Source organism: Elephas maximus, chromosome 10 (genome assembly GCF_024166365.1).
Source record: "Elephas maximus indicus isolate mEleMax1 chromosome 10, mEleMax1 primary haplotype, whole genome shotgun sequence".
Classification (NCBI taxonomy): Eukaryota; Metazoa; Chordata; class Mammalia; order Proboscidea; family Elephantidae; genus Elephas; species Elephas maximus.
In genome coordinates, this window is record NC_064828.1 from 62,910,350 (window position 1) to 62,937,483 (window position 27,134).

The 27,134-nt window shown below is 36.9% G+C and overlaps 2 protein-coding genes across 6 annotated transcripts in view; one reads left to right on the plus strand and one right to left on the minus strand.

The window, feature by feature from the left end:
* The window catches only part of ATL1 (atlastin GTPase 1), a 76,441-nt gene extending 76,170 nt beyond the window's left edge, over positions 1-271 (plus strand). Inside the window, exon 13 of the mRNA XM_049899023.1 lies at positions 8-271. Coding sequence (XP_049754980.1) covers positions 8-118 — 111 coding nt within the window. The 3' untranslated portion in view covers positions 119-271. The remainder of the gene's footprint in view (positions 1-7) is intronic.
* On the minus strand, positions 1-26,625 carry SAV1 (salvador family WW domain containing protein 1). Of its 5 annotated transcripts, none has more exons than XM_049899024.1 (6): positions 26,053-26,625; positions 23,107-23,550; positions 10,197-10,467; positions 7,375-7,518; positions 2,733-2,920; positions 1-89 (listed from the first exon to the last, which is right to left on the minus strand). In XM_049899024.1, the coding sequence occupies exons 1-6, from the start codon at positions 26,144-26,146 to the stop codon at positions 58-60; spliced, it is 1,173 nt and encodes a 390-aa protein (XP_049754981.1). In that variant the 5' UTR covers positions 26,147-26,625; the 3' UTR covers positions 1-57. The 5 variants fall into 5 exon arrangements, with proteins under 5 accessions (XP_049754981.1, XP_049754984.1, XP_049754985.1 ...); XM_049899027.1 differs by having other exon boundaries at positions 2,750-2,920; positions 26,053-26,623; XM_049899028.1 differs by having other exon boundaries at positions 4-86; positions 2,750-2,920; positions 26,053-26,622.
* Between the last annotated feature and the right edge of the window lie 509 nt (positions 26,626-27,134).

The window sequence follows — 27,134 nt, forward strand, 5'->3', positions numbered from 1 at the left end:
CTTCCAGGCTTTATACAAGCTTTACAGTGCAGCAGCAACTCACAGGCATCTGTATCATCATGCTTTTCCTGCACCAAAGTCAGAATCTACTGAAGAATCAGAAAAGAAGAAAATGTAATCCAAATTTTAAAAAATATAGGTGCATGACCAATTATCAGTTAAATATTAAGTTTTGTATCTCCCTGCAAACATTAAAAATACTTCCATCAGAAGAGAGTAAAATATCAAACACCTTTGAAGACTGCATAATGGTTTAGTTGACTTTTACTTCAGTGTTTAATAAGCAGATGTATGTATGCATGGTAATATCATTTTGTTAACAGGTACAGTTTCTGGATTTTGCCTTCAAATATGCTGTTATAATTTAAAGTATTGGTCTATTTATGATGACAATACATGTGTTCTGCTTGAATTGACTAAATACTACTACTGGGTTATAACTCAACCATGTAGTAAGATATTACTACACATTTGGATATGCTCATTTAATTTCTACAGAAAAATTTACAAATTATTTCATATAGTCATTTGTTAAAGCATACATCATAACCCAGCAGGCTTGATTCAATCTGTATCATCTTACATATACCATTAAAAAAGAATTAGCTCTTAGTTATTTTAAAATACATTTAAACAAGGTTGTTCATTTGTCAAAAATTACATATTGCTTCTTTTACATTATGATTTAATACAGAATGTAAACTTCTTGATCAAAAAATGCACAAAAAATCACTTTGTATATGTATTTGAGTTTCACTGTGTTGTGTATTTTTTCATTTGATACACAAAAAATGTGTTCTTCATAGGTTTACTCTTTTAACATGTGAGCTATTATTAAAGTTTACTTTGGTTCCTAAGATTAAAAACAAATGCTTACTGAATTTGGAAATGTTTGGGAGGTGTTGATATAGATTGATGACGGTTTTGTCTCTCTTTTTAAATTCAAAATGCTTTTTTTTTATTGTTGTTGTTGTTGACACCACCACAAATTTAAATTTCCATTTAAGGAACACATGCTAATCCCTTTAGTACCTACCCATTCTTTTAAACCAGTGATTCTGTATTTATCTCTAATGATAAAATCTCTAATGAAGTTTCACTGATCAGACCTTTTAAAGGAAAAAAAAATGTGGTAATGGAAAAAGTAGCAAGGCCTCTTATCTGGGAGGTCTGTAACAATAATTTCTAACTTTCTTAGAAATGCTATGCCTTAATTAACTGGTAATATAAAGAAAAGAGTAATATAGGAAGGAATAATTAAGATAGGAGAGTGTTTGAGAGTTCAATTTGTAAGCTATGTAAACCTACATTTTAGAAAAGCTCGGTCACAAGCCCACCAAAATATCTTTGCCCACTGATAGAATTCCTCTGGCCATTTTTTCATTTTTAATACTCTTTTCATTATATTGCTTCCTTTGCCTATGGGCTTTCTAAACAGAAAAATTAAATATTTATAGCACTGTATCTAAAACATGGACTAAAACACCAGACATTTAGCTTCAACAAAAATATATTTAATAAGCTCGTTATATAAAAATCAAACACATTTTCAACACTTTATCAATAATTCAAACTCACAGGTATCTAACTAGGAGTGCTTTGTATTTCCAAAGACTACCTAAACTAAAAATATATTTACATATTTATAACATATGTAAATAAAACTGAAGAGCTACTTCAACTAATGTTAAAATTCACTGAATTCTAGAGATTTATAGGCTATACATGCCATAAATTTGTCTGCAATCAAATGGACTGCACTAATTAGGAACATCTGGACAGTTATTAAACCAAAAGGAAAAAACGTCGGGAGGGAAACATAATGGTTTTAAAGTTCTCTGACAAAATCTTAGAAGACAGAAAAGTAATGCAAAATCAATTTAATGAACAAGATTTCTTATTGAATCCCTGATTGTCATTTTGGCAGCTTAACCCAGTCTGTCAGAGTGGCGGTGCACTTTGTGGTCAAGATCCCTCCACTGTCTCATCAGTGCCATGCTAAATGCAGTTAAGAGCCCTGGCTGATAGTTAGCAACTTTGAGCACCTCACACACCTTCCCCACGTGGGCTAGAGCCTTATGTCTAAATTTAGTCCTGAAAGATTACAGGCCCATCACCCTTTTACAACAAAAAATAGTTTCTCAACACACTTTAAAATGCTTCTTTACTTTTTGGGAGGCAGGGGTGGAGGGACCTGTACATCACATATAAAAGGGTATCACAGTAAGGCCCCAAATCCCACTTTGTTTTGAACTACACCATGCTAATGCTTGAACCATCTCATTCCAGACAATACTCCACGTGAAAGCAGTAAACATTTTTGATACTGCATAGTTTCTCTGTCTTTTTTAAAAAGATACTGCTACTGTAAGAGATCTCTTTTTTAAAAAAAGAAAGGTACTGCGAGTGCAAGAGATTACCAAGTAATCATTTCCTAGTTCATATGTGGTTAACTGACAATTCTTGGTGCATTTGTCTCCATCAAAAATACTCAAAGCGGTTTCCTAATTTGGAAGTGCTTGCAATGTTGGCTCTTAGAATGACATTTTTTTTTTTTTTTTTGTAAAATAATATTTCTAACAAGATACATGTAAAATTAGAACTTTATAATTTCTAAAAAGTAAGCTGCCTGTATTAAACAAAGTCCTTGTTTTTATCTGTGAAAATATTTTAAAGCCATTATAAAACTTAAGTTTTTATTTAAAAAAAAAAATTAACTTAAAAATTCTTGCCATGTTGCTGGGCATACCACTGCTGTCTATGCTTGCGGTTCTCCAGCTCTGCGAGAAGAGCATATCTGTAGGCTTCATACATTTTAACAATCTGTTCCAGTTCTTTCATGAAGAGCAGCTTCAGCATTCCCTGGTATGTGTCTAGGTCAGCCAGCTGGAAGAGTTCCCACTTCAGAATGTGGTCATATCTGTTTTAAAACATAGTCATAAATATGTTCAAAACACATACAATGGTCTATTTTTATAAATACCAACTTCACTATAACTTAACAAATCATAAACTTTAAAAATAACTGAATTATTAACCCTTATTTAAATAGAGGATACTATTTTTTAGGAAGACAAAAAAACTGCTAATATTATTTCAATTTAAGTTAAAAAATACTTCTTTCATTTAATCTTAAATATCAGTTATTCTGGAGCCCTGGTGGTACAGTGGTTAAGAGCTTGGCTGCTAACCAAAATATCGGCAGTTCAAATCCACCCAGCCGCTCCTTGGAGATCCTATGGGGCAGTTCTACTCTGTCCTATAGGGTCATTATGAGTTGGAATTGACTTGATGGCAATGGGTTTTTGGATCAGTTATTCTAATACTAACACTAGACAGCTATTAACACAGATTTCAAAACACAGTGGCTCTTTAATTTTGAAGAATACATTCTATGTTAGTCATCAGTTAATCCAAAGTTAATTATCAGGAATTAAGAATACCTTAGACCACATCGTGCTAGCAAATGATAATGTGCAAAGATGAACAAAGTCATCTATGTTGATAGAGCTTTTTGAGCTGAAATGCTGTTCACTACAGCAAACAAGGAATTAAACAATAGGGTTGAGTATTCCTGAAGTTTGGTATACAGTTATTTAAGAAAAACAAAACTCAGAAAAAAATATGATCTTTCAAAATCACAGGATAAGTAAACTGCAAAAGACTACACAATGTGGGAAAGGACTCACACAAGATTATATTTACATATATCCTGGAAGGTCTTTAGTCCTTCTTCAATGGTAAGTGGATCACATGCTGAGACAGAAGTATGCAATCAACTGTTAAATCAGTAATTTAAACAATGAATTGAAAGAGACCTGAAGACAGCCCTCTAATCCCATTTTCTCATTTTACAGATGAAAAAACTAAAACCTAAAGAGGCTATAAAACCTAAAAAAGCAAGTCATTCAGTGGCTAAAAGCTCCAAACGGCAGGGAACTATGGATGAACATGCTTTAGAGCAGTGATTCTGAATGTTAACACCCATTAAGACTAGGCAAAGATCTTGAACTATAGCAAAGCATGTACCATATGACACTGAAGTTATACTTCTCAAATCATATTGCAGAGCATACATAATAGAAAGCTTTGACTGTAAATCCTAGTAGATTTATTTTTAATAATTATTTATAATATCTCCTCTCCAATGTGCCTCTGCTGCTTAGCAATTCATTTACCATCTTATTTCAGAAGGATCATCTAATGTAAAACAAAGGTTTTAAAAAAGGGAAACAGAAAACATACTGAGCAGCTAGTATGAGCCACATACTATGTTATATGTTCCAGGACCACCAGGAACACAATATGCAAAACCACACAAACCAAAACCCAGTGCCATCGAGTTGACTCCAACTCATAGCAATCCTAAAGGACAGAGTAGAACTGCCCCATAGTTTCCAAGGACTGCCTGGCGGATTCGAACTGCTGACCCTTTGGTTAGCAGCCATAGATAGCACTTAACCATCACACCACCAGGGTTTCTGTGCAAAACCACAAGGTAAACGTATTCCTTTGGACTCTCAATTTTGCCATTTCATTGCTTAATGAGCACTGCAAATTTACTAATAGATATACTAGGTAGAAAGTTTTATGTTCTCTTTAGTGGGAGATATTTATCAACCACGTGCCGCTGTAAATCGAGGGATCATACAAGAAATACTCAATGAGCATCACTGAAGAAACAGCTGTGTTTCCTAGAACCTTTGTCACTCATGTAGCTTATTTTTCTTCCTATTAATGTTACAGCCTCTTTCAAGTTCATTCCACTGAAAGGATAATCTCCACATCCTTCCCTTTTTCCAGTTCACGGTCTGAACAAAATAAAAATTTTAGTGGTCGTCAGGCAGGATTTAAAAAATTTGTTTGAAACAAATGTATAATTTCTAACAAAAAGTCTTAATCTCCTAGAGTTTGAATTCCATAGCTAAGGGGCATTTCAGCAGTGTCTAATATTTCAAGATGCTTATATTTATACCAGGTGAACTATAAGAATGTTGAACTCATTTGTCACCTGGTACTTTCTAGCAAGGAAAAAGAAGGAATACTACTAAGTGGGTAAATGACATATTTATTTGCAAGACATGAATATCAATCTTTACTAACAGTCAAGTTAAAAAAGAAAAAAGCTTTAGATAATTTCTGACTGCCCTATCACAGAATTTAAGGAGCCCTGGTGGCACAGTGGGTAAAGCATTTGGCTGCTAACTGAAAGGTCAGTGGTTTGAACCCACCAGCTGCTCCACAGAAGAAAGATGTGGTAGTCTGCTTCTGTAAAGATTTAGAGCTTTGGAAGCCTATGGAGCAGTTCTGCTCTGTCCTATAGGGTCAATATGAGTCAGAATCGACTTGACAGCAATGGGTTTGGTTTTGAGTATCACAGGATTTAGCATAAAGAATGGGATTGTAGGTAAAAGCAACAAAATCAGAATAATTAGAGCAGATTCTTTGGGAAGAAGGAAAACCACTCTATGGAAGATCATAGATGCAAAAAGTATGCAGAGTATCTATTTCCAATTCAAACTCTTCCCTGTTATTCCTATATAGTTACTTCCTTCTGTCTATAATGAATCTCAATATGCCTGCCTTTTTGGGAAAAGAATACAACTCCCATTCTTTTCTTTTTAACTAGTCAAGAAATACACTTGCCCAAGTTTAACTTTCAGCCATTTATACTCTATATACACAGGTGAATCACTCAGAAAATGGCCTGTAACTCTAGTAGTCTATGCTTATAGCATCTCTTTTTGCTGTTTTTGCTAGGGCAGCATTCTATTCAAACACTACTTATAAAAGACCCATACATGCAAACAGCAAATATTATAATGCTACCAAAAAACAAAAACCTGTCCATGCCCCAGTGGATGCTGCCTTCAGGAAACAAAGGTGCTGCAATCCCTAGATCTAGGTACCATAATATAGCCTAAGTCCCTCCCTCTTCTCTAATCACTGTGCCTTGTCTTCCTTCCTCTCTACCTACACCCAGTGAGCTGGGTCAGTTGTCTTATTGTGGAACTGCCAAGCTACGGGCATAAAAAAGTCCTTGCTGCAAAATTTTTGGGACTGGTGGGTGGTGACTGTGTGTGTGGGGCGGGGAGGTGTATAAGAAATAATATAAAGTAAGTATGTTCTTGATGATCTTTTTCATGTTAAAGATTACACTTTATAATTGTATCTAATAGTTCAGGTTGGTTAGTTATACCATACATTATAGACTTCTGTGAGGGGGCTTAGAAACTTTATAAAAACTGAATAAAATCTTAGAACATAATCTGTTTTAAGTCAGGCTCTAACTAGAAGTACATGCAAAAATTGTGTTGGTAAGTTACTGCTAGAGATGAAATTGAAGAATTTTGGAAGTCAGACGTTTCTCAATTGTTTGGAGAGCAAAAGGAAAACACAAGCTAATTTTTGGCTAAAACCTATCTTTTTGATAAATATCTGATTTTCCATTATCTAATTTGTAGCTGACAGTTCACACTTTGTTGACAGAACAATATTAACTATTTCCATCCTCTCTACAGATATAAATTATAGTCAACAAAAAGCAACAGGTTTCCAGTTTCTGGCTTAAGTTTTTAAGCAGTACAGAAGTACTTGCTCTTTTTTTCAATCTGGCTCATTCTGGGAGGTCCCATCTCTAAGATAAGACTAAGCTCCAAGCTCCAGGAAGACTAAGCTGCTAGTTTCCATAAGTTCTATAATTTTTGGGAATCTGTATTTTTTCCTAAGAAATCAGAAGTTCCATTTAAGTAAGTACATTTTCCCCAAAAAGGAAAGCTTACTAGGTTATTTCTTTTTAACAATGACTTCACAGTAAAAAATAATATAAAGCAAAAAGAATAACACCCTCTATCTTACCAATTCCCAGAAATAACCAATGTTAACAGTTGGGCACATATTCTTCCAGACTTATAGGAAAATATAAACACATTACACAAGATATAGGATCAGCATAGGTATACAAAGGAGCATGGGTGCTGCAAGCAATTTCCAACTGGCTGCTAACCTAAAGGTTGGCAGTTCAAACCCACCCAAATTGTGATACAATTTCTTCAAATAAAACATTACTTTGTTGTTGTTTAGTTGCCACTGAGTTGGCTCTAACTCATGGTGACATTATGTGTAACAGAACGAAATGCTGACCAGTCCTGTGCCATCTTCATGATTACTGGTATGCTTGAGTCCACTGTTGTGGCTATCGTGTCAATCCATCTCATTGAAGGTTTTCCACTTTTTCACTGACCCTCTACTTTACCAAATATGATGTCCTTTATTAAGGGAAAAACATGGCACTGCTTGGGTTAAACAGACCAGAAACTCCATTCAGCCCTCCATTCAGCCCTCAACAAAATGTTCTACTATAAATTCACTTACTTCACAGGGGCTCGAGCATAAACCTGAAGCCAGTCAGGAATTTCCGCAGTATGGTACGGATTTGCAGGTACAAGAAGGGATTGATTTCTTTCAGTTTGCTGTGGCTGGTATGTGACAGGAGGAGGTTGATCATACCGAGGTACACTAAGAAGAAAGAACTGACATTCACTAGGATAAACAAGAAATTATAAAGAACAAATAATCTTTAAGCTTGGCTTAATGGGCCTCCTATCCCAACTTACTCCTTTCCACCACATACAGACAAATTCCTAAAGGTTACGGCTTTCTTTAACATTCTATAAGTAAGTAAAATACACCCTCTCTTAGAAACTGGTAGGTCCCTAGTGATGGATATAAACATAAGCTAAACCTTTACATATTTTTATGAGGCTTCTTCTGGCTAGTATTTTCTTCTTTTTCAAGAATAGCTTCAAAGGAGGCTATAAAAAAGTTGGGGCTAAATTGTAACCTTTACCACAGAGGCTTAAAACTAGTAGTATAAAAGCTCCGGTAATAACTAGTAATTAGCTCTCAATTCATATTGGAAAGGTTGATAGTTTCTCTCTTAAAAGGAGAATGGATGTTTTTCTCTTCCTTTAGACTAGAAAGGGGGGTTGGGTATAGGCAGAGCAGTGTGGGTGAGTATTGTGCTTAAACTATCCACATTAACTATAGTATTTCCTTTCTACTTTGACTACCTTAAGAGAGCAAATGGCAGTTAGCATTGATTAAACCTATTTTAAATCATAATGAAGCTTAAACCCCACCCCCCAAAATGCTCTTAATTAAAATATACATGCCCGTGTATATTGAGAGGCTGGGAGGGGTAAATATCAAAAAAAGGAGGAGGGGGAGCATTATATGGGAATGTGCTAAGGAAGCATTAAAGCACCTGAAGATGAACGATTCAATTCTGGGAGGCCAAAATGGTCTATTCCAGACTTATAGACAAAACTGGAAAGTATCTACTTCTAAAAATAAAGATTTATGGGTAAATCAGAAACAGTCATTGTAATATTACACTGAGATTTAAAAAAGGGTTAAATTAGACTGTGGTTAACAATTTAAAAATCAATGTGCAGGTGGTAGTACATTTTATTTTCAACTTTTCTTTCACAGGTAGGTTCAAAGTGAAATAATCCTTGATTAGGGATGGGGAAGGACTGAGGCTTTAAAGTCAGAAACGCCTAGGTTTTAAACTCAGTTTTGCCACTCAGTAGATTTATGAATGTACGCAAAACTGCTTGACTAATGTAAGCCTCAGTATCTTGATTAGTAATACTGGAATAATAAATTCATACCACAGATGGTTTTTCTCAGAATTAAATGAGCTAATGTAAGCCAAGAGTTTGGTATAAAAATTGGGATAATATAGACTCTCAAGTAGCCATTAACTCTACCTAGGTAAGTTTATAAAAGAAGCAAATTAACAAACTGTGAAAATGCTTTGTAAACTATAAAAATTCTGTAATAATGCAAGGTTAACAATGATGAACAGAAAAGTAAGTTCAATATACTTTCAAATTTGGCTATTTGGACCATGCCAACCTCTGTCACCTCGGACAGAAAAACAACCACAGATTTGGTTGTTTGGAAGAAATGACAATCTCAGTTGTTCACTAAATATTGATTGAGTGCCACAAAATGAAATCACTAGGAAAAATCTGCTTTTAAAGTTGAAATCAGCAGATACAAATATGCAAAATGATTAAAACAGCACAATAAAAATAAAGCTTCATTTTCTAAGTGATAATACTAAAACGTACTGTCATGACGATTGTAATGGTTCTAAAAGCTACAACTTGTGTAACTAAAGATCTGTATTATGTCTGATGATACTAAGCAATAGCTATCAACATGCTGATGAGATTTCACCCATTTTAATCTCACAGCTCAGTTCTTGAAGCTCAAAATGTAGCTAATTTGCAATATTTACCACTTTGCTACTAAATTAGTATTTGCCTTTTTTGTACTTTGAAATCTGGTGTGTGTTTTACATTTCCAGCACATCTCAGTTTTGACTAATCATCTTGCAAGCGCTCAACAGCCACATGTGGCAACTGGCTACAGTATTAGATAGCACAGGGCTAGAAGTCTGGTCACTAACTAGATCTACTGATAAGCCCAGTACTTAACAAAATAGCCCAAAGGATTACTGGCTGCATTTATTACAGATCTGGGATACTCTGTCCACTCCCAATTTTCACCTTTCTACCTAGCAACAGTAAGAAATAGAACATAAAATTATGTCTGGTACTGAATAAAAACAAGACATTGTAATTCAAAAGAATTTTTTGATCTATTGGGGTAAAACCCATTGCCGTCAAGTAGATTCTGACTCATAGCGACCCCATAAGATGAGTAGAACTGCCTCCAAAGAGTTTCTAAGAAGCATCTGGTGGATTTAAACTGCCAACCTTTTGGTTAGCAGCCATGGCACTTAACCACTATGCCACCAGGGTTTCCATTAGGGGGTAGGTCTCTATCATTTATAGGAATTTAAATGTGAACAGGCAGATGTTCTATTTTATTTCAGTTTGTGAGTATCTACAGCAAAAACATTCTGAAATATTAAAGAATCTGATCATAAGAACAATCCTGTTTTGGGGGCTGTTTAAAAAGAAAGCCTTTTTTTTTCTCTTTTTTAAATTGCTAAAGTCATACACTACTAAGTCCAGAGGAAAATGTCATAAACTTTGAACTGTAAGATTTTCAAATCTCAAGCTTTACGGTGCCTTTCTCTTTGATGAAAATATCTCAGTCCAAAATCTAACATTAGACAATCTCAAAATGAAAAGCTGAAAATAAAGTTTATACTCTACCTAGGAGCACAGGGATGTCTGTATTGAGCCTTCTTATTTATGTGATCTACATAATAGGTTCCAAATTCTGATGACTCAACTCGCTCCCACCCTGGAGGGAGGCCCTCCCGCTCAAGAGGGTGGCTCCAATGAGTAGTATTTGTGTTATGATCTATATAATATTTTCTTCCTCTCATTGTCCAGTCCACAGACCAACCAGGAGGAAGGGGTAAGTCTTCAGAACTATGGTTAGTTAAATTTCCTAAAGATGTAGCAGCAACTCTCCCGATGCCTGAGGAGAAAGGAAAAGAAAAGTCGTTATGAATAAAAAAATAGCCAGTATTACTATTATTTAATTACAAAAAGAGGAGGACCTTCTTTCTTGGCTGATGCCTCCATTTCCATAATGTTACAATATTTAACTAGTAACAAAGCTACTAAAGTATATATACTGCTAAAAAAGGAAAAGCAAGGAAAAGAAAATTTCGCCTCATTCGCCTACAAGATTTGACATTTCATCTAAAAAAACAAAAATGAGCATGTAAAATCATTCCAGGTTTATAATTTCTTAAAAACATGTGGTTGTGCTCTAGAATTATTAAGTAGCAAGGTACAAGGTCAACATACAAAAATCAAAATATATATTAACAGTCAATAAATGGGAACAGAAACTATTAATGCCATTTCTCATAACTCCAAAAAAATCAAATGTGTATATGCACAGAATCTGTATGTTGAAAACTCTGAAACATGGGTGAAAGAAACGAAAAGTGACCCATCATGTTAATGGATTAGAAGATTCAACATAGTTGCCAATTCTTCCCAAAATTATCTTCAAGTTTAATGTAATCCCAATCAAAATCCAAGCAGGATCTTTTGTAGGTACACATATAGATAAACCAGAAGTCCTGGTGGCACAATGGCTCGAACTCACCAGTGGCTCCTTGGGGAAAAAAGATCTGGCGATCTGCTCCAGTGAAGATTACAGTCTAGGAAACCCTATAGGGCAGTTCTACTCTGTCATATATGGTCACTCTGAGCCAGAACCGACTCAATAACATAGACAAGCAGACTCTAAAATGCATATGGAGAGGCAAGGGAAGTAGAGTAGCCAAAATAATTTTGAAAAAGAACAAAGTTGGAGGACTCATATTACCTGATTTTAAGACTTACTAGAAAGCTACAGTAATCAAGACAGTGTGGAAATGGCAAAAAGATAGACAAAGAGATCAATGGAATAGAACAGAGTCCAGAAATTAATCCACACATATATGGTCAACTGATTTTTGGCAAAGGTGATAACGGAACAGTAAAAGTGGAGAAAGGATAGTTTTTTCAACAAATGGTGTTAGAATAATTAGACATCCATATGCAAAAAATTTAATCACAATCTATACCAAAAGGTGGAAACAATTCAAATGTCCAATCAAGAGATGAATGGATAGACAAAAATGTGGTACATACACACAACAGAGTATTACTCAGCCACAAAGAGAAATGAAGTACTGATACACGCTAGAACGTGGATAACCTTGACAGCATTATGCTGAGGGAAATAAGTCAGTCACGAAAGGACAAATATTGTATGATCTCACTAATATGAAATAGGCAAATGTTTGCACATCAAAACTTATCAGTATTTAACAAGGGAGGGAAGGAGGGAGAAAGGGAGTCATTGCTTAGGGGGCACTGAGTTTCTGTTAGCCGTGGTGGAATAATTTGGGAAACGTAATGGTTGCACAATATAAGGAAAATAATCAATGTCACTGAACTGTACGTGTGAAAATTGTCGAGCTGGCAAATGTTTTGTTATACATATCTTTAACATAAAAGAAAAAGAAAACAGTAAAGGTAAAAATGAAGAGAAAAAAGAGGCAAAAAAATTTTCAATTTATTAAAAGGAATATTTCAGAAAAATATTGCCCCAGAGCTCATAAAAAATGCAACTAAACATTCTGCCATAAACTAAAAAAGAATGAAGCAACCAATTCTCTGAAGGAAAACTACAAAGCAGACAAGCAAGAACCTGAAAGATGAGATGGTTAAGACCATAGAGATAACAAGTATACTTGGGAAACATATAAAAATGAAGAGAAACACTAGAAGGTGCATAAGAAAGAACTGACACACAGAAAGTGCAGTAAAGGGTGCAGAAGTGAACAAAATAAATGGAAAGAAAGAGTTAAAAAGGATTCAAGCAAAACTGGTATGGAAGACAAGGAGAGAAAATCTATTTAGATATATGACTGGAGTCCTCAAAGTAGAAAGGCAAATACTATCAAATAAATATTCAAAGATTTAATCTAAGAAAACTTTCCTGAAGTAAGGTATTTAGAGATAACCTAAATATACCTATTTGAAAAGGTATGCCACCCCCACTTAAAAAAACCAGTACAGTCATCACCAGATATATTTTAGTGCGGTTATTAGACTTCAAAGATAAAAGAATCCTTTGGGCAGCTGAACAAAAGGGTCAGGTTACTAACGAGGAAGGAAGATCAAACAGGCATCAGATTTCTCCATAGTAACATTCGATTACAGAATACAGTAAAAAGCACCAGTAAGATCTTATGGGAAAAAAAAGGGAGACCTAATGTTTTTCTATAACAGCCAAATTCTCCTTCAGGGAGGCTACTACAGTTTTAAACATGAGAACTCAGGGAAAATTGTTCACATTAGTCTTTCCTAAGAACACTATTAGAATACATACATGCATCAGTCAATCAAGAAATGAGTGGGGAAAATACAGCAAATGAACTGATGGTAAGAAACAAATATTTAATTGTAGAACCAAGAGTAAAATAAATGTGGGGATTATAGCAAAGGACCCCAAATCTCAAAACCCACTACTGTCTAGTCACTTTCGACTTATAGTAACCCTAAATGACAGAGTAGAGCTGTCCCAGAGTTTCCAAGGCTGTAACCCTTCGTAGAAGCAGACTGCCACATCTTTCTCCTGTGGAGTGGCTGGTGGGTTCGAACCGCTTTTTGATTAGCTGCTGAGCGCTTTAACCACTGCACCACAAGAGCTCATTAGTGTAATGGAACAAAATGTAAACTGTATATGCCCTGACAATGAAGGAACTTGACAGAAGGAGAAATGAAGACAAGAGGTAAAGTTCATTGACTATCTCCTAGGCAACATCTGGGAGTCAAGTGGTTGCACAACTTGAAGAATGTAATCAGTGTTACTGAATCATACATGCAGAAATTGTTGAATTGGCATGTTTTCTTGTGTATATTTTCATCACAATAAAAATCTCTAGTCATCTTCAGTTAATATATCCTTTTTTTTTTTTTATTGCCTTGAAGTAATACCCAGGATATATTAAATGAAAAAAGCAAGACACAGAACAGTCTCAAAAGAACATTACCTTATATATATAGATGCGATGGTTGTTGTTGTTGAGTGCTGTTGAGTCATTTCTGACTCATAGCAACCCCATGTGACAGAGCAGAACTGCCTCACAGGATTTTCTTGGCTATAATCTTTATAAGATTATAATCTTTATAGCCAGATTGCCAGTTATTTCTCCTGTGAAGCCACTGGGTGGGTTTGAACTGCCAACCTTTCAGTTAGTAGCCAAGTGCTTAAATATTGTGCCACCAGGGCTCCTTTATAGATGTGGTAGCCTTCCTCTAAGGTGGCCCTGACTCCCAGTGATCCTTGCCTCCCAGTATTCACACCCTTGTTTGACACCCTATGTCTGTGTGACTAAAGGTTTATAGCAGAAATGATGCTATGTCACTTTTAAGATTAGGATATAAGAGAGACTGCATCTTCTGTCCCAGTTGTGCTCATGTGCTCTCTTGGACTACCCATTCTGGGTGAAACACGCTGCCATGTTGTGAGAAACCCATGTGGTAGGGAACTGAGGTCTCCAGCCAAAAGTCAACAAAGAGCTGAAGCTTCCTTCTAAGAGCCCCCTGAGTACATTTAGAAGCAGATCCTTCAGTTCCACAACCCCACCGAAGCCTTCAGATGACTGCAGCCCTGGCTGGCATCTGGACTGCAACTTCATGAGAGACCCTGAGTTAGAACTGCCTAGCTGAGCTACTTCTAAATTCCACACTCACAGTAACTGAGGTAATGCTTGTCATTTCAAGTCATAGTAATGCCGTAATAGATAACTAATGTAATACAGGCATACCTTGTTTTATCGTGCATTGCAGATACAGCGTTTTTTACAAATTGAAGGTTTGTGGCAACCCTGCGTCGAGCACAAGTCTATCGGCACCATTCTTCCAAGAGCACGTGCTTACTTAGTGTTTCTGTGTCACGTTTTGGTAATTCTCAAAATATTTCTAAATTTTTCATTATTATTATATCTGTTAATGGTGATCTGTGATCAGTGATCTTTGATGTAACTGTTTTAATGGTTCTGAGCACCACAAACTGCACCCATAGAAGATGGTGAACTTAATTGATCAATGTTTTGCCCTGGTGGCACAGTGGTTAAGCATTCGACTGCAAACCAAAAAAAGTTGGCAGTTCAAATCCACCAGCTGCTCCTTGGAAACCGTATAGGGCAGTTCTACTCTGTCCTGTAGGGTCACTATGAGTTGGAATTGACTCCATGACAATGGTTTTTTTTTTTCTTTAGTGAGGAAGGCATGTTGAAAGCTGAGACAGGCTGAAAGCAAGGCCTCTGTGCCAGTTAGCCACATTGTGAATGCGAAGGAAATTAAAAGTGCTACTCCAGGGAACACACGAATGATAAAAGAGAAACAGCTTTATTCCCTGATTATGGAGAAAGTTTTAGTGGTCTAGATAGAAGACCAAACCAACAACACAACGTTCCCTTAAGCCGAAGCCTAACCCAGAGCAAGGCCCTAACTCTTTTCAATTCTGTGAAGGATAAGAGAAGTGAGGAAGCTGCAGAAGAGAAGTCTGAAACTAGCAGAAGTTGGTTTATGAGGTTTAAGGAAAGAAGTCCTTTCCATAACACAAAAGTGCAAGGTGAAACAGCAAGTGCTGATGTAAAAGCTGCAGCAAGTTATCCAGAAGATCTAGCTAAAATCACTGATGGAGGTGGCTACACTAAACAACAGATTTTCAATGTGGACAAAACAGCCCTCTACTGGAAGATGCCATCTAGCACTTTTATAGCTAGAGAGAAGTCAATGCCTGATTTCAAAGCTTATAAGGACAGGCTGACTCTCTTATTAGGGGCCAATGCAGCTGGTGACTTTAAGTTGAAGCCAATGCTCATTTACCATTCTGAAAATCCTAGGGCCCCTAAGAATCTGCCTGTGCTCTATAAATGGAACAAAGTATGGATGACAGCACTTCTGTTTACAACATGGTTCACTGAACATTTTAAGCCCATTCTTGAGACCTACTGCTCAGAAGAAAAGATTTCTTTCAAAATATTACTGCTCACTGATAATGCACCTGATCACCCAAGAGCTCTGATGGAGATATACCAGGAGATTAACATGGTTTTCATGCCTACTAACATACATCCTGCAGCCCATGGATCAAGGAGTAATTTTGACTTTCAAATTTTATTATTTAGGAAATACATTTTGGAAGGCTATGGCTGCCATAGGTAGTAATTCCTCTGATGGATCTGGGCAAAGTAAATTGAAAACTTTCTGGAAAGGATTCACCATTCTAGATGCCATTAAGAACATCCATGATTCATGGAAGGAAGTCTAAATATCAACATTAACAGGAGTTTGACAGAAGTTGATTCTAACAACCATGGATGACTTTGAGGGGTTCAAGACTTCTTTGGAGGAACTTCCACTAAACTGCAGATGTGGTGGAAATACCAAGAGAACTAGAATTAGAAGTAGAGCCTGAAGATATAACTGAATTGCTGCAATCCTATGATAAAACTTTAAGGCATGAGGAAATGCTTCTTATGGATGAGTAAGAAAGTGGTTTCTTGAGATGAATCAGGCTGACATCTAATCCATAATCAATCTTAACATCACAAAAGGAGAAATGAGTCATTGTGTGCCTCTAGAACTGATGCAACAGGATGTATATACCACCACCTATAAGGTATTCTGGCCAAAAAAGCAAGAAAACAAACAAAATCACTCTTACTCAGTACCCTTTGGGAAGAAAGGCATATATTCCTTAAAAAAAAAAAAAAAAAAATAGTGACTACAGATCAGAACAAAGCTAACAAGGCAAGGAGGGGAAGGGAAGCTAGATCAATGAAACTGACCTTGGCTTCTGTCAAATTGGAGCTGAAGGTTTAACAAGTATAGCTTAAGCAACTTTAATATTTAAAGGGAAGATATTTCAAAAGAAAAGAAGCAAACCAATATTCTAAAAGCATGCACACAGCAAATAATTTTAAGTCATGTTGTATCTCCGTGCAATCGTTTTATACCCTCTAATATTTCTATTAAGTTAAAAATGTACTATTACCACAACCAGGGATAGCAATGTAACGATGTAATAAAATTTTAAAAAATTGTAGTCAAAGAGAATGAAGGAAACTAAAGACTCAAAGAAGAAACTAGTCCATAAACTAATAGCCTACAGGAACCACAGCCTCTTGTAACCTGAGACCATAAGAACTAAATGACACCCAGCTGCCATTACCAACCATTCTTACCAGGGACAAGATAGAATGTCCTGGATTGAATAGGAGAAAAATGCAAAACGAAATTCAAATCTCTAAAAAAGGCCACACCTACTGGATCAAGAAAGACTAGAGGAACCCCCAAGACTGCTGCCCTGAAGTGCCCTTTGAACCCAGAACTGAAGTTTTTTCTGGAGATCACCTTTCAACCAAATAACGGATTGGCTTATAACATCCATAAATAATATGCTCCCTTAAACAGTCAACTATATGAGACCTAACTGTCAATATTTACCCAAAAGCAAAGATGAAAAGGCAAGGAGGGGAAGGGAAGCTAGATCAACGGAAACAGAGCAAACAGAATAGAAACAATGAGAATGCTGACACATTATAAAAACTGTAGCCAATGGCATGGAACAATTTGTATAAAAATTATTAAACCCACTGCTGTCAAGTTGATTCCATTTCTTAGAGATCCTACAGGACAGAATAGAACTGCCTTGTAGGGTTTCCAAGGCTGCAATCTTTATGGAAGCAGACTGATACATCTCCCTAGGAGCTGCCGGTGAATTCGAACCGCCAACCTTTTGGTTAGCAGCCAAGTGCTTTAACCATTGCACTACCAGGGCTCCTAATCTGCTGTGTAAACTTTTACCTAAAACACAAATTTTTTTTTAAATTATAGTCAATTCATTATTTATAACAACCATAACAGAGCTCTGGTGGCGCAATGGTTAAGCACTTAGCTGCTAACCGAAAGGTTGGCAGTTTGAACCCACCAGGGGCTCCACAGGAGAAAGACTTGGTGACCTGCTCTCATGGGGCAGTTCTATTCCATCACATAGGGTCATTATGAGTCTGAATTGACTCAACGGCACACAACAACAACATAAGAAGCACAACATTTTGGCTGGACAGAGATCCCCCTGGAAACATCTATTATAAATAGATTTCTAAATATAGTATTTAAAAATCAAAAGCTTTTATTGCAATTGAACACTATACTTGGAGAGGATTAAAGTTTGTGAAAATTTCTCTGTTTAGAAAATCCAGATTTCCATATACTCAACTTGCTTAAATCTAGAAATACACGTACTTTTACATTTAAACAATAACAGATACCAAAAACCAGATTTGAACTAGGATAAATTTGAAATTCATGTTTAAAGGAAGCACGAAGATCAGTCTATAAGGATTCTCATTTTCAGGAACTAAACTCTGCCATGAAGCACCCAAAGTTCCAAATAGGTTTACCAGCTGTACCAATGCTGTGTAAAACCATGATTCCCAACGTTTTTAAAGATATACAGTTTATTTCTGTGGAAGAAAGGACCTGGCGATTTGCTCCTGTAAAGATTACATCTTAGGAACCCCATGGGACAGTTCTACTCTGTCCTATAGGCTGGCTCTGAGTTGGAATCACTCCACAGCACACAACAATAATTTATTTCATGACACACCCTATCCATACTTTCTGAAAGTGCCATGCGGACTAAATTTTTTTTTTTTAATTACTGTTTTTGGAAATTTTATAAAACCTATTGAGAAACACATGTACAGTACAAAAAGATTTGAAATCACTGGTTTGAAACGTTAAAGCATTACCAGTAATAAAATAGGTCTAGCAGATTTAAAAAAAAAAAAAAAGCTAGGCCAAGCTCTTACACACCATACCTCCACTCTAAGTTTGGCCAAAAGTTGCAACTTCAATAACCAAACATCCTAAATCTGGAAAAAGTAAAGATGAAATAACACTCTTACAAAAGGCATGCGCACTGACACTTACTAGTGCCTACTATGTCCCTGGCCCTTTCCATTTATGTCCTATTTCATACTCAAAACAGTACCATGAGGTAGTACTATCACTACCAATTTACAGATGAGGACATAAAGATTTATTTGCCAAACGTCATACAGATGATTTAAGGTCAAATAGAAAATTTATTACTAACCCTGTAATCTTAACAACAAAAGATCAACTGTAATTCTACAAAGAAAAACATAACTACCACTAATAAAAGAAAAAGCAAGCTACCAATTTTTTAAATAAATCGGTATGGAAAATGAGAATTTCAGTTTCTAAGCTACAGGGAGAATTTTTTCCCATAATTTCAATTAGTCCCAGAAAAGAATGGGTGGCATTCAATAAATAACCCTCAGAACAACGCCCCTTTGCAGGAATTTTAACTGCACAAACACCTTCCATTAATATAAAATAAAACATTCATAAACTAAATACATGATTTTCAAAAAATACAGATAAAGTATTATTCTGCCTTTCTACCAAGCTTTCAAGATATGCCCTCAAAGAACTTAATCTCATACAACCAGACATGTCTATGAGATCTGTCCTTATACGCAAAGACAAAAAAATTCTGGTTTCCTAATTTTATGGTGGCTACGGAGGAAAAAAATGGAATCTGGAACTCTAATGAAGTTACACAATCTTGTCCAGAGTAATGAACAGTAAAAATTATAGCCATGGTTGATATAGAGATCTAAGTACTTAACTAAGCCAACTGCCTTCCCCACCATCTCTGCAAAAAAAAATTACAGATACATTTATAACTCTGATTATCTAACCCCTCATCAAAAGATGATCCCGGTTAATTAAATATTTATGCATTTACCGGAGTAAACACATATCCAGTATATTTTTGTAAAGCCTGATACTTTCAGTTTGATTTTTACAACTTGATTTGTTCCCTTAAAACTGCGAAGAATTAAAATATTTACGTGTAAAACAAAGGGCCTCAATCTGCCGTTAGTATTCCAAATAAAGACTTCCTGTTAACAGCAGAATTCCTTCCTTTGGCACATACAGTAAGTGCTTGACTGGTATGTTGGCCAAAAATGCTGAAGGTCAAATTTCACAGCTAAAGTAGAACAGTAAGGTATCGTGCAACTTGTTTTCATGCTTGTGCTAAACATGATAGGTAAGATGATGTTAACTCTTGAGATAAGGTGTTTCCTGAAAATCTAAGAAATACCTAATTGGCAGGAATTCCTACTGTCATTAAGAAGTCAATGCAAACTATTTTATTCCATATCTTTCTTCCAATTATTACACTAATAAAAATAATCAAAACTTAATTCTCCTGTAAATAATGTTTAGGTACTAAACATTATAGCCATGGTTGACGAAGAGATCTAGGTATTGAACCAAGCCAGCTGCCTTCTCTCCTCTGCAGTAAAATTACACACACAGTTACATCTCTGATGATTCTCTAACCCCTCATCAAAAGATGATCCTGGTTAACTAAACATGTATGCATTTACTGGAGTATTTACCACACCTCTGCCATCCTACAAACTTTCTCCTTTCCATTTTCCAAAATTCCTTCAACTCTATCCACCATAAATCTTGAAAATATAAGTTTCTAGTCTTTTCAAGATGATTTCAAAAAACTTCCAGCTACTGTCTCATATTCAGATTGTTTCCATCTGGAAAAGACAGTTGTTAGGCTTTTCTGTACCATTTATAATCAATTATTAATCCTTCCCAGCCACTTAAGAGTCTTTCAAAGAAGCACTGTTTTTTCCTAGATGGTAACAGGTCCGAATTGACTCAATGGCAACTAACCACAACAAAACTTTAGATTACATTTCTACTGCCCTGATATAAATTAATGTTACTGAATGAAGTTTCTGGGCATGCATCACTGATTTTTTTTTTATCTTATTTCTAAAAACGTCATTTTTTAATTTGAAAAAGTATCCAATTAACTTTTATTTCTAAATCATAATTGGAAAATTGTTTTAAAATCTGTCTTTAAACTTACACAAATTATGTCAGATTGCTCCTGAAAGAATTGGTAAAGATTTCGGTTTTTAAAACTCAATGATATTTTGTGAATCAGTATCTTAACTTGGTATTATCAATTCTTCATACTTACATGCTTCACGCTCAGGGAGAAAAGTAGTATGATAAGTGAATTATGTTTGCGATGTAAATATACCTGGGAAAGATGAGTGCAAAGAACAACACATCATCTTTTTTAACTGATACAGACTGTTTTAAGCTATTATTCCTACTCCCCCACAACTATCAAAATCGTCTTGAGTTTCTAGCCTTGAAACCTCTGGATTCATTCACTTATTCAACCATTTATCCCTGATGGTGTAGTGGTTAAGTGCTACAGCTGTTAACCAAAAGGCTGGCAGTCTGAATCCAGCAGGCACTCTTCGGAAACTATGGGGCAGTTCTACTCTGTCCTATAGGGTCACTGAGTCGCAATCGACTCGATGGCAAAGGGTTTGGTTTTCTAGTTTTATGTAGGCAGATTGGAGACCTGGTGGCACAGTGGCTAAGTGTCTGCCTGCTAAACAAAAGGCTGGCAGTTTGAATCCACTAACTGCTGCCTGGAAATCCTATGGGGCAGTTCTACTCTGTCCTACAGGGCTGCTATGAATCGAAATCAACTCGAAGGCAAAGGGTTATGTAGTGAGGTTAAATGCTCAACTGCTAACCTAATGGTCAGCGTTCAAACCCACCAGTTGCTCCATGGGACAATGATGTGGCAGTCTGCTTCCCTAAGATTTACAGCCTTGGAAACCCTATGGGACAGCTCTATTCTGTCCTTTAGGATCACTATGAGTTGAAATCGACTTGATGCAATGGGTTTATGTAGCCAGGTGCTGTGCTAATTTCAACTCTTCCCTCTCCCTCATCCTTCAAACCCCATTAGTGGTTAAGCTCCATCAATTCAGATCTGCCCTACTTGTCCTTCTTCCACATGTCCATAACCTAGTCAAGTCCTCATTAACTCCTGGGAAGGCTGAATTTAAAATGTTAACTGTTGAACAGCTACCACATGAAAGATTATGGAGTCATTAAAACTACATATAAAAAGCGTGCGACATTAAGAAACTCATTCAAATAAAAAGGGATACAAATCTGTACAAAATACAATTACAACAATGTAAAAAAATTTTTGGCACAAAAAAAGATGAAATACTAAGACAATCTCTGGTATAACAGGTAATTTACCTTTACTTTTCTGTATTTTGCAAATTTCCTATAATAAGCAAATATTATTCTAAAAGTATTAATGAACTTTATTTTTAAAACTTACTATTTGTATGGATAACATTATTTCTAAGCTTTAGAACTGCACAATATTACAATAAGCAAAGTAAGGACTGAAGTATGCAATTGTCTCCATCCTTTAACCTATAAAAAAAAACCTGGCAGAACTATACACTGTCCTTTGGATTTATACCATGCCTACTCCTAGTTTCACCATGCTACTCTCAATTTTCCACTTAAAATGTCTTTCCTCCGTCCCTTGTTAATCCAAAATCCAACTTCAAAGACCAGTTCAAGTCTTATCTCTTCCATGAATCATTCTTTAGATATTCCAGCCTACCCTCATCTCTCTGTTCTGACTTGAAATAGGTCATAAAGTTTAACAACTAATTTTTCTGTGATTATTTTGGAAATGCTGGCTTCATTTCCCCAAAAAAGATATCAGAGGGCAGAGACCAAGAAGGTTAGGGTAAAGCTAGCCCTAGACACATAAGTGATTAATACTAAATTTTTAAAATGTTTTCTACAACCAAAAAACTTGTGCTCCAAACTGTTTTCTAAGTCTGCTTTTTTGAGGTTATGTGGACTACAAGATAAATCTATTTCATGTATTTTTTTTTTTTTTTTTTAATCCTGCCAAAATTTAAGGCCTACAACTTACTAGGAAAAAAAATCAGATGAGAAAGCTTGTTTAATTTTCAGCTTTTTCCAAATAAACTATTTGACAATAAGCCTTTTTGACCAACTCAGGAAATAATCAGTGGGCTACTAAAAGTTTTGTTTACAGAAACAGGTCAGGTTCTATCTAAATAATGACGTAGTTGTCAATGGTGTCACCTAGCATGCCCAAACTTCCCCATTCTATCAAACCTACACCTAAACTCAATCCATCTATGGGCACCCTGGTGGCGTACTGGTTAAGAGCTATGGCTGCTAACCAAAAGGACAGCAGTTCAAATCTACCAGGCACTCCTTGGAAACCCTATGGGGCAATTCTATTCTGTCCTATAAGGTCGCTATGAGTTGCAATCGACTAGACAGCCATGTGCTGGGTTGGATTTATGGATGTTAAACTCTCCATGTTTTCAAAGCTCATAGTGTTAAGGGTCCAGATAAGCCTGAAGATAAGAACTATGTTTATATAACACAAGTTAATAAAATAAATGGACACAAGAATTCCTTCATACAGTGTGGGTTAATAACTATTTGCAACATGGTTTAGCAACACTGGTGGAATGAAAAAGTATTTCACTACAAGTATTGCTGGCTTCCCAAGAAAACCCAGAGAAGAGTATCTTTTTAATTGAAGTGTCAATAAATCTAAATATAAACTAATGTATTTATAATTTTAAGTCACCTGAAGCATGCCTCCCCTGATTCTGTGGCATTCTTTGGAAGAGATCATGGTTGTATTCATAATATCTGTAGTCTTCTTGTACACGATCTCCAAGTGGCCGCCTTCTCTGACCATCAAAAAAACTATCTGAATAATAGAATCGTGAACTGGAGTCTCCATTTTCAACGGCAAAATTAACTTCTGTTAAAAATGACTGAGAAGAGCCATATTCCCTAGGTACATCTGCTAGACTCCTGGCAAGATAAGAAGGTGCAGATAATCTGTTGCTTTCTCTTCTCATTATTTCATGATGTGTTCTTTGAACTGGAGTTCTAAGGAAACTCTGGTTTCTTGAAACTACTCCATCTCCAGAAGCTGAAAAGGCATTAGGATTTGAATCTGGAAGACAGATATCAGTTCGTCTTGGAATTGTTGGACCATGCCGGATAAACGAAGGCATAAGATCTATAATAAAACAAAAAGTAAAATTACCATTTCAGTGAGTAATACATATATTTTTCAAAAGCTGTTTATTTACATCTACCACCACTGAAATGCAAAATTTCAAATGGACTCAAGAAAACACATTTTAAATCTTGATTTAAGACAGTACTTGGGTATTTTTAAATTGAGGCTGATTAATACTTTCCCACTTGAATTTATACTTTGCATGAATGCGCTATATGTAAGCTCAGTCAGAATCAAATATATTCTACACGCTACCATATAATATAATGAAATGCCAATAAATTTAAATATGACTATGTACTGAATGAAATACTCATAATGTGTAAAAACAGGAAACAACAGTAAACAACCTAACAAATCTAAATGCAGTTATCAGTATAATTTATATGATGACACTTTTGTTTATAAACTGCTAAGAATTCTTCAAGCAAACACAATTCCAAAAATAAAACAGAACATAATGCTACTCCTAAACATGTAAAAGTGGATTCCTTTAAAAAGATTTTTTAAAATTATTAACTTAGTTTTCCTACTCTTGAAATTACCTAAAACTAGTAATCAAAAGCCTGCAAGTTAAAATTTTAGGTATAAAAATTAAAAATGAAAAAGATCTTATTTCAAAAAGGCACACAAGTATTGAATCAATTCAAAAACACCAAGCCTGAGATTATGGCTCCTTTAAAGCAAGTAATTATAATTCAAAACAGAAGATAACAGCAGAACAATAGCTTTGAGGATATAGTACATTCTGAATACCGTACTTGAAAATATCTTAGCTATTTTTTTTTTTCTTAGTTAGGGAAAAAAGTACTTTTAAAATATAAAGAAAGCTGGATTTTATTAGTTCATTTAATAACTTACTATTAATAGGGTATTCATGATAATAACCTTCAGAAGCTAACGCAAGTGCAGACTCAACACTTGATGAAGCAAAAACGAAATACTGTATCACAAGTTATTTGCTTAAAGGTGAAGCAAACGTATTTCATAACTTTAAGTAATGTTTAATAAACTTTCTTTGCAGCAAACTACAAGCTATCATTTAAAAATTTAACCAAAAATGTAACATAGGTATAACCTAAAAGAAGGTGTTAAAAAGGGTTTAAAGATCAAGTTTCAGGATACTGATAAACCCCATCATATCTACTTTGTTGCTCTATCAGAAAGCATTGCAAGTATTACATCTGGATATCTGAAGATGTGATTGTAACGGAAAAACAGGCTCTCCACCCTTTTCTGTGCACCCTGGGAAGTACTAGGAACCTCTGTAAATAGCTTTCTCAACTATAAATGAGGTAATACCCTACTACTTGCTTTCAAGAAGAAAACTTACACAAAGGGACTAGCACGTAGTGTGAGCACCAAAATGTAAGCTCCAACTTTACTTCACAAAGGTTCAGAATAAACACACAAGCAAAAATTAAAAATTCAAAAGATTCAGTTCAAAACTCAGAGTCAACTACTTAAACTGAGGAGAAAAGTGGAGGAGGGGTAACACTCCATTAAAGTTTAAAAAAATTTTTTTTTCAGAAATTTTCCTAAAATTAGGGAGAAATAATTTTGAATTCTTTTGTCTTTTTGGCATCTCTGGTAGTCTTTAATGGAAGCACAGATTTTAAAACTCACTAATACAGGCAAATATAACTGATTTTGGCTCCTCTGTTCTGAGGTCTAAGAGTGATGAGGTTTTGGGTAGTGGCTGCAATAACGACAGTCTGCTTTTCACCTCATCTCTGTATCCAGAAGCAGAGCTAAAGAATTTAGCCTTAGATATCCCACAAGTGCCAGCACCGCCCAGTGACACCTGCAGTGTTTGCAAACATAAGCCACGCTGTGCCTATACGAGGAAAAAGTGCGTCCCAGTCTCATCACTTTTACTCCTAAAACGTCAAAGTATCAGCAAGTTAAGTGTTCCTTAAAGAGCCTCTTCTAGTAATCAAAGCCACGGAGAAGGGGAGATTCGTTATTTCTAGGGGTTTCCCTCAAGGGAAAAAAAAATAAATAATAACCTAAGTTTCTTATTCTTTATCGCCTCTCAAGGAAAGAACATCGAAACTATAGGTAATTACGATTTTCTAACTAAAACTTGCCGTGATAATTTGTATGAATGCGTGAAATCCCATTTAAAACTCTTCGACTATTTAATAAATGTCGTATAATTCTTTAATTAAATTACCGAAAATATAAAATTTGAAAAAATAAAATAGTTAACATATAAAACTTGGAATAACACTACTGAATTAATTGACCATTCCGGTATCAGGGAAATAAAGTTTCTACAATCATTTTTAAAAATAAAACTATTCCTACATTTTGTTGTATTGTCAGAAAACAAAAAACACCACTTCACGCACAAGAAAACAAAACCAGTACTCCACAGAGGCCAACAGGAATGGGGGCCCGCGAGGGAAGAGCGGGTCTCTAACACCGCGACCAGCGCCCCCGTCCGGGTCCCCGCGGCCGCCCGGGCCGGGTGGGCGCGCCCAGCCCGACACTCACTCCGTAGCAGAGGCGACGTCTCCTTCTTCACGTACTTCCCCTGCACCTCGGCCGGCTTGGACACTTCGTTTTTTGTTTTCTTTCGGGACAGCATCCTCCTCCACGATGCCAGAGGCCGCGCCAAGCAGCCTCCCTTAGAGCTCTGCGCCGGGCCCGGGACGTCTCCGCCGCCACCTCTCCAGGCGCCGCCGCCTCCTTCCCTCTTGCGCCGCCGCCGCCGCCGCCGATGCCGCCTCTCCGCAGCCCGGGGTCGCACGCAGGGACTGCCGCATGTTCGGGGCGCTAAGCGCGCCGGTCGCCGCTCAGCCGCATGTCAGTTCCTTCCCGGAAGTCTGCCCGCTCCACGACGCTGCCCGGGAACGCCGTGAGGAGAGGCGAGAGAAGCCAGGCCAGCGCCATGGTCCGCCGCCGGCCGCCTAATAACCGCTACCGCTACCGCCGCCGCCGCCACTGCCGCCCACGTCCCGTAAACTTTCCCCACAGCCGCTAGGAATTCTGGGAAACTCGACGCAGCGCGAGCCGCTGCCACCGCCCCTCCCCCACCGCAGCTCCCGGGCGCGGCTTCGACTGCCGGACGCTGACGCTTTAGCTAACGGGCCAGCCCCACAGTCTTCCCGGAGGAGGAGCTACCCGTCTTCAGACGTCTTCGGCGAGAAACATGTCCCGCGGACAAGAGAGGACGAGAGGACAAAGCCGGCCTGATGGAGCGCAGGAGGCCGTTGCGCGCTCATCCAGTGGAGTCCTGGTTCCCACAGATTTTTTCTCAGGAGCCTGAAGGCAGTGACGCCCCCTAAACGCGTTCCGATGATTTTCGACGAGTAAAGTCCCCAATAACGCAGAATAAGAATACAGTTGACGGATCACAGTCCCAGGATAGTATAGTGCCACACCAAAAATCTTGTTATTGTTGTTTGGTGCCGTGGCTTCGGCTCCGCTCATGGCAACGCAGTGTACTGCTGAGCGAATCACTGCCCCCGGTCCTGTGCCATCCTCACAATCACTGTTAATGTTTGAGCCTATTGTTGCAGACACTGTCAATCCATCTTGGGGCGGGGAGCGGGTTTCCTTTTTTTCTCTGGCCC

What these genes read in the sequence shown, in the direction of transcription:
- SAV1 (XM_049899024.1), bottom strand. Translation starts at nt 26,146, where the DNA reads ATGCTGTCCCGAAAGAAAACAAAAAACGAAGTGTCCAAGCCGGCCGAG. An exon ending in TCAGGGGAGGCATGCTTCAG is followed by an intron (nt 10,468 to 23,106) that starts GTGACTTAAAAT and finishes CTTTCTCCTCAG; the next exon opens with GCATCGGGAGAGTTGCTGCT. An exon ending in TATGCTCGAGCCCCTGTGAA is followed by an intron (nt 2,921 to 7,374) that starts GTAAGTGAATTT and finishes GTTTTAAAACAG; the next exon opens with ATATGACCACATTCTGAAGT.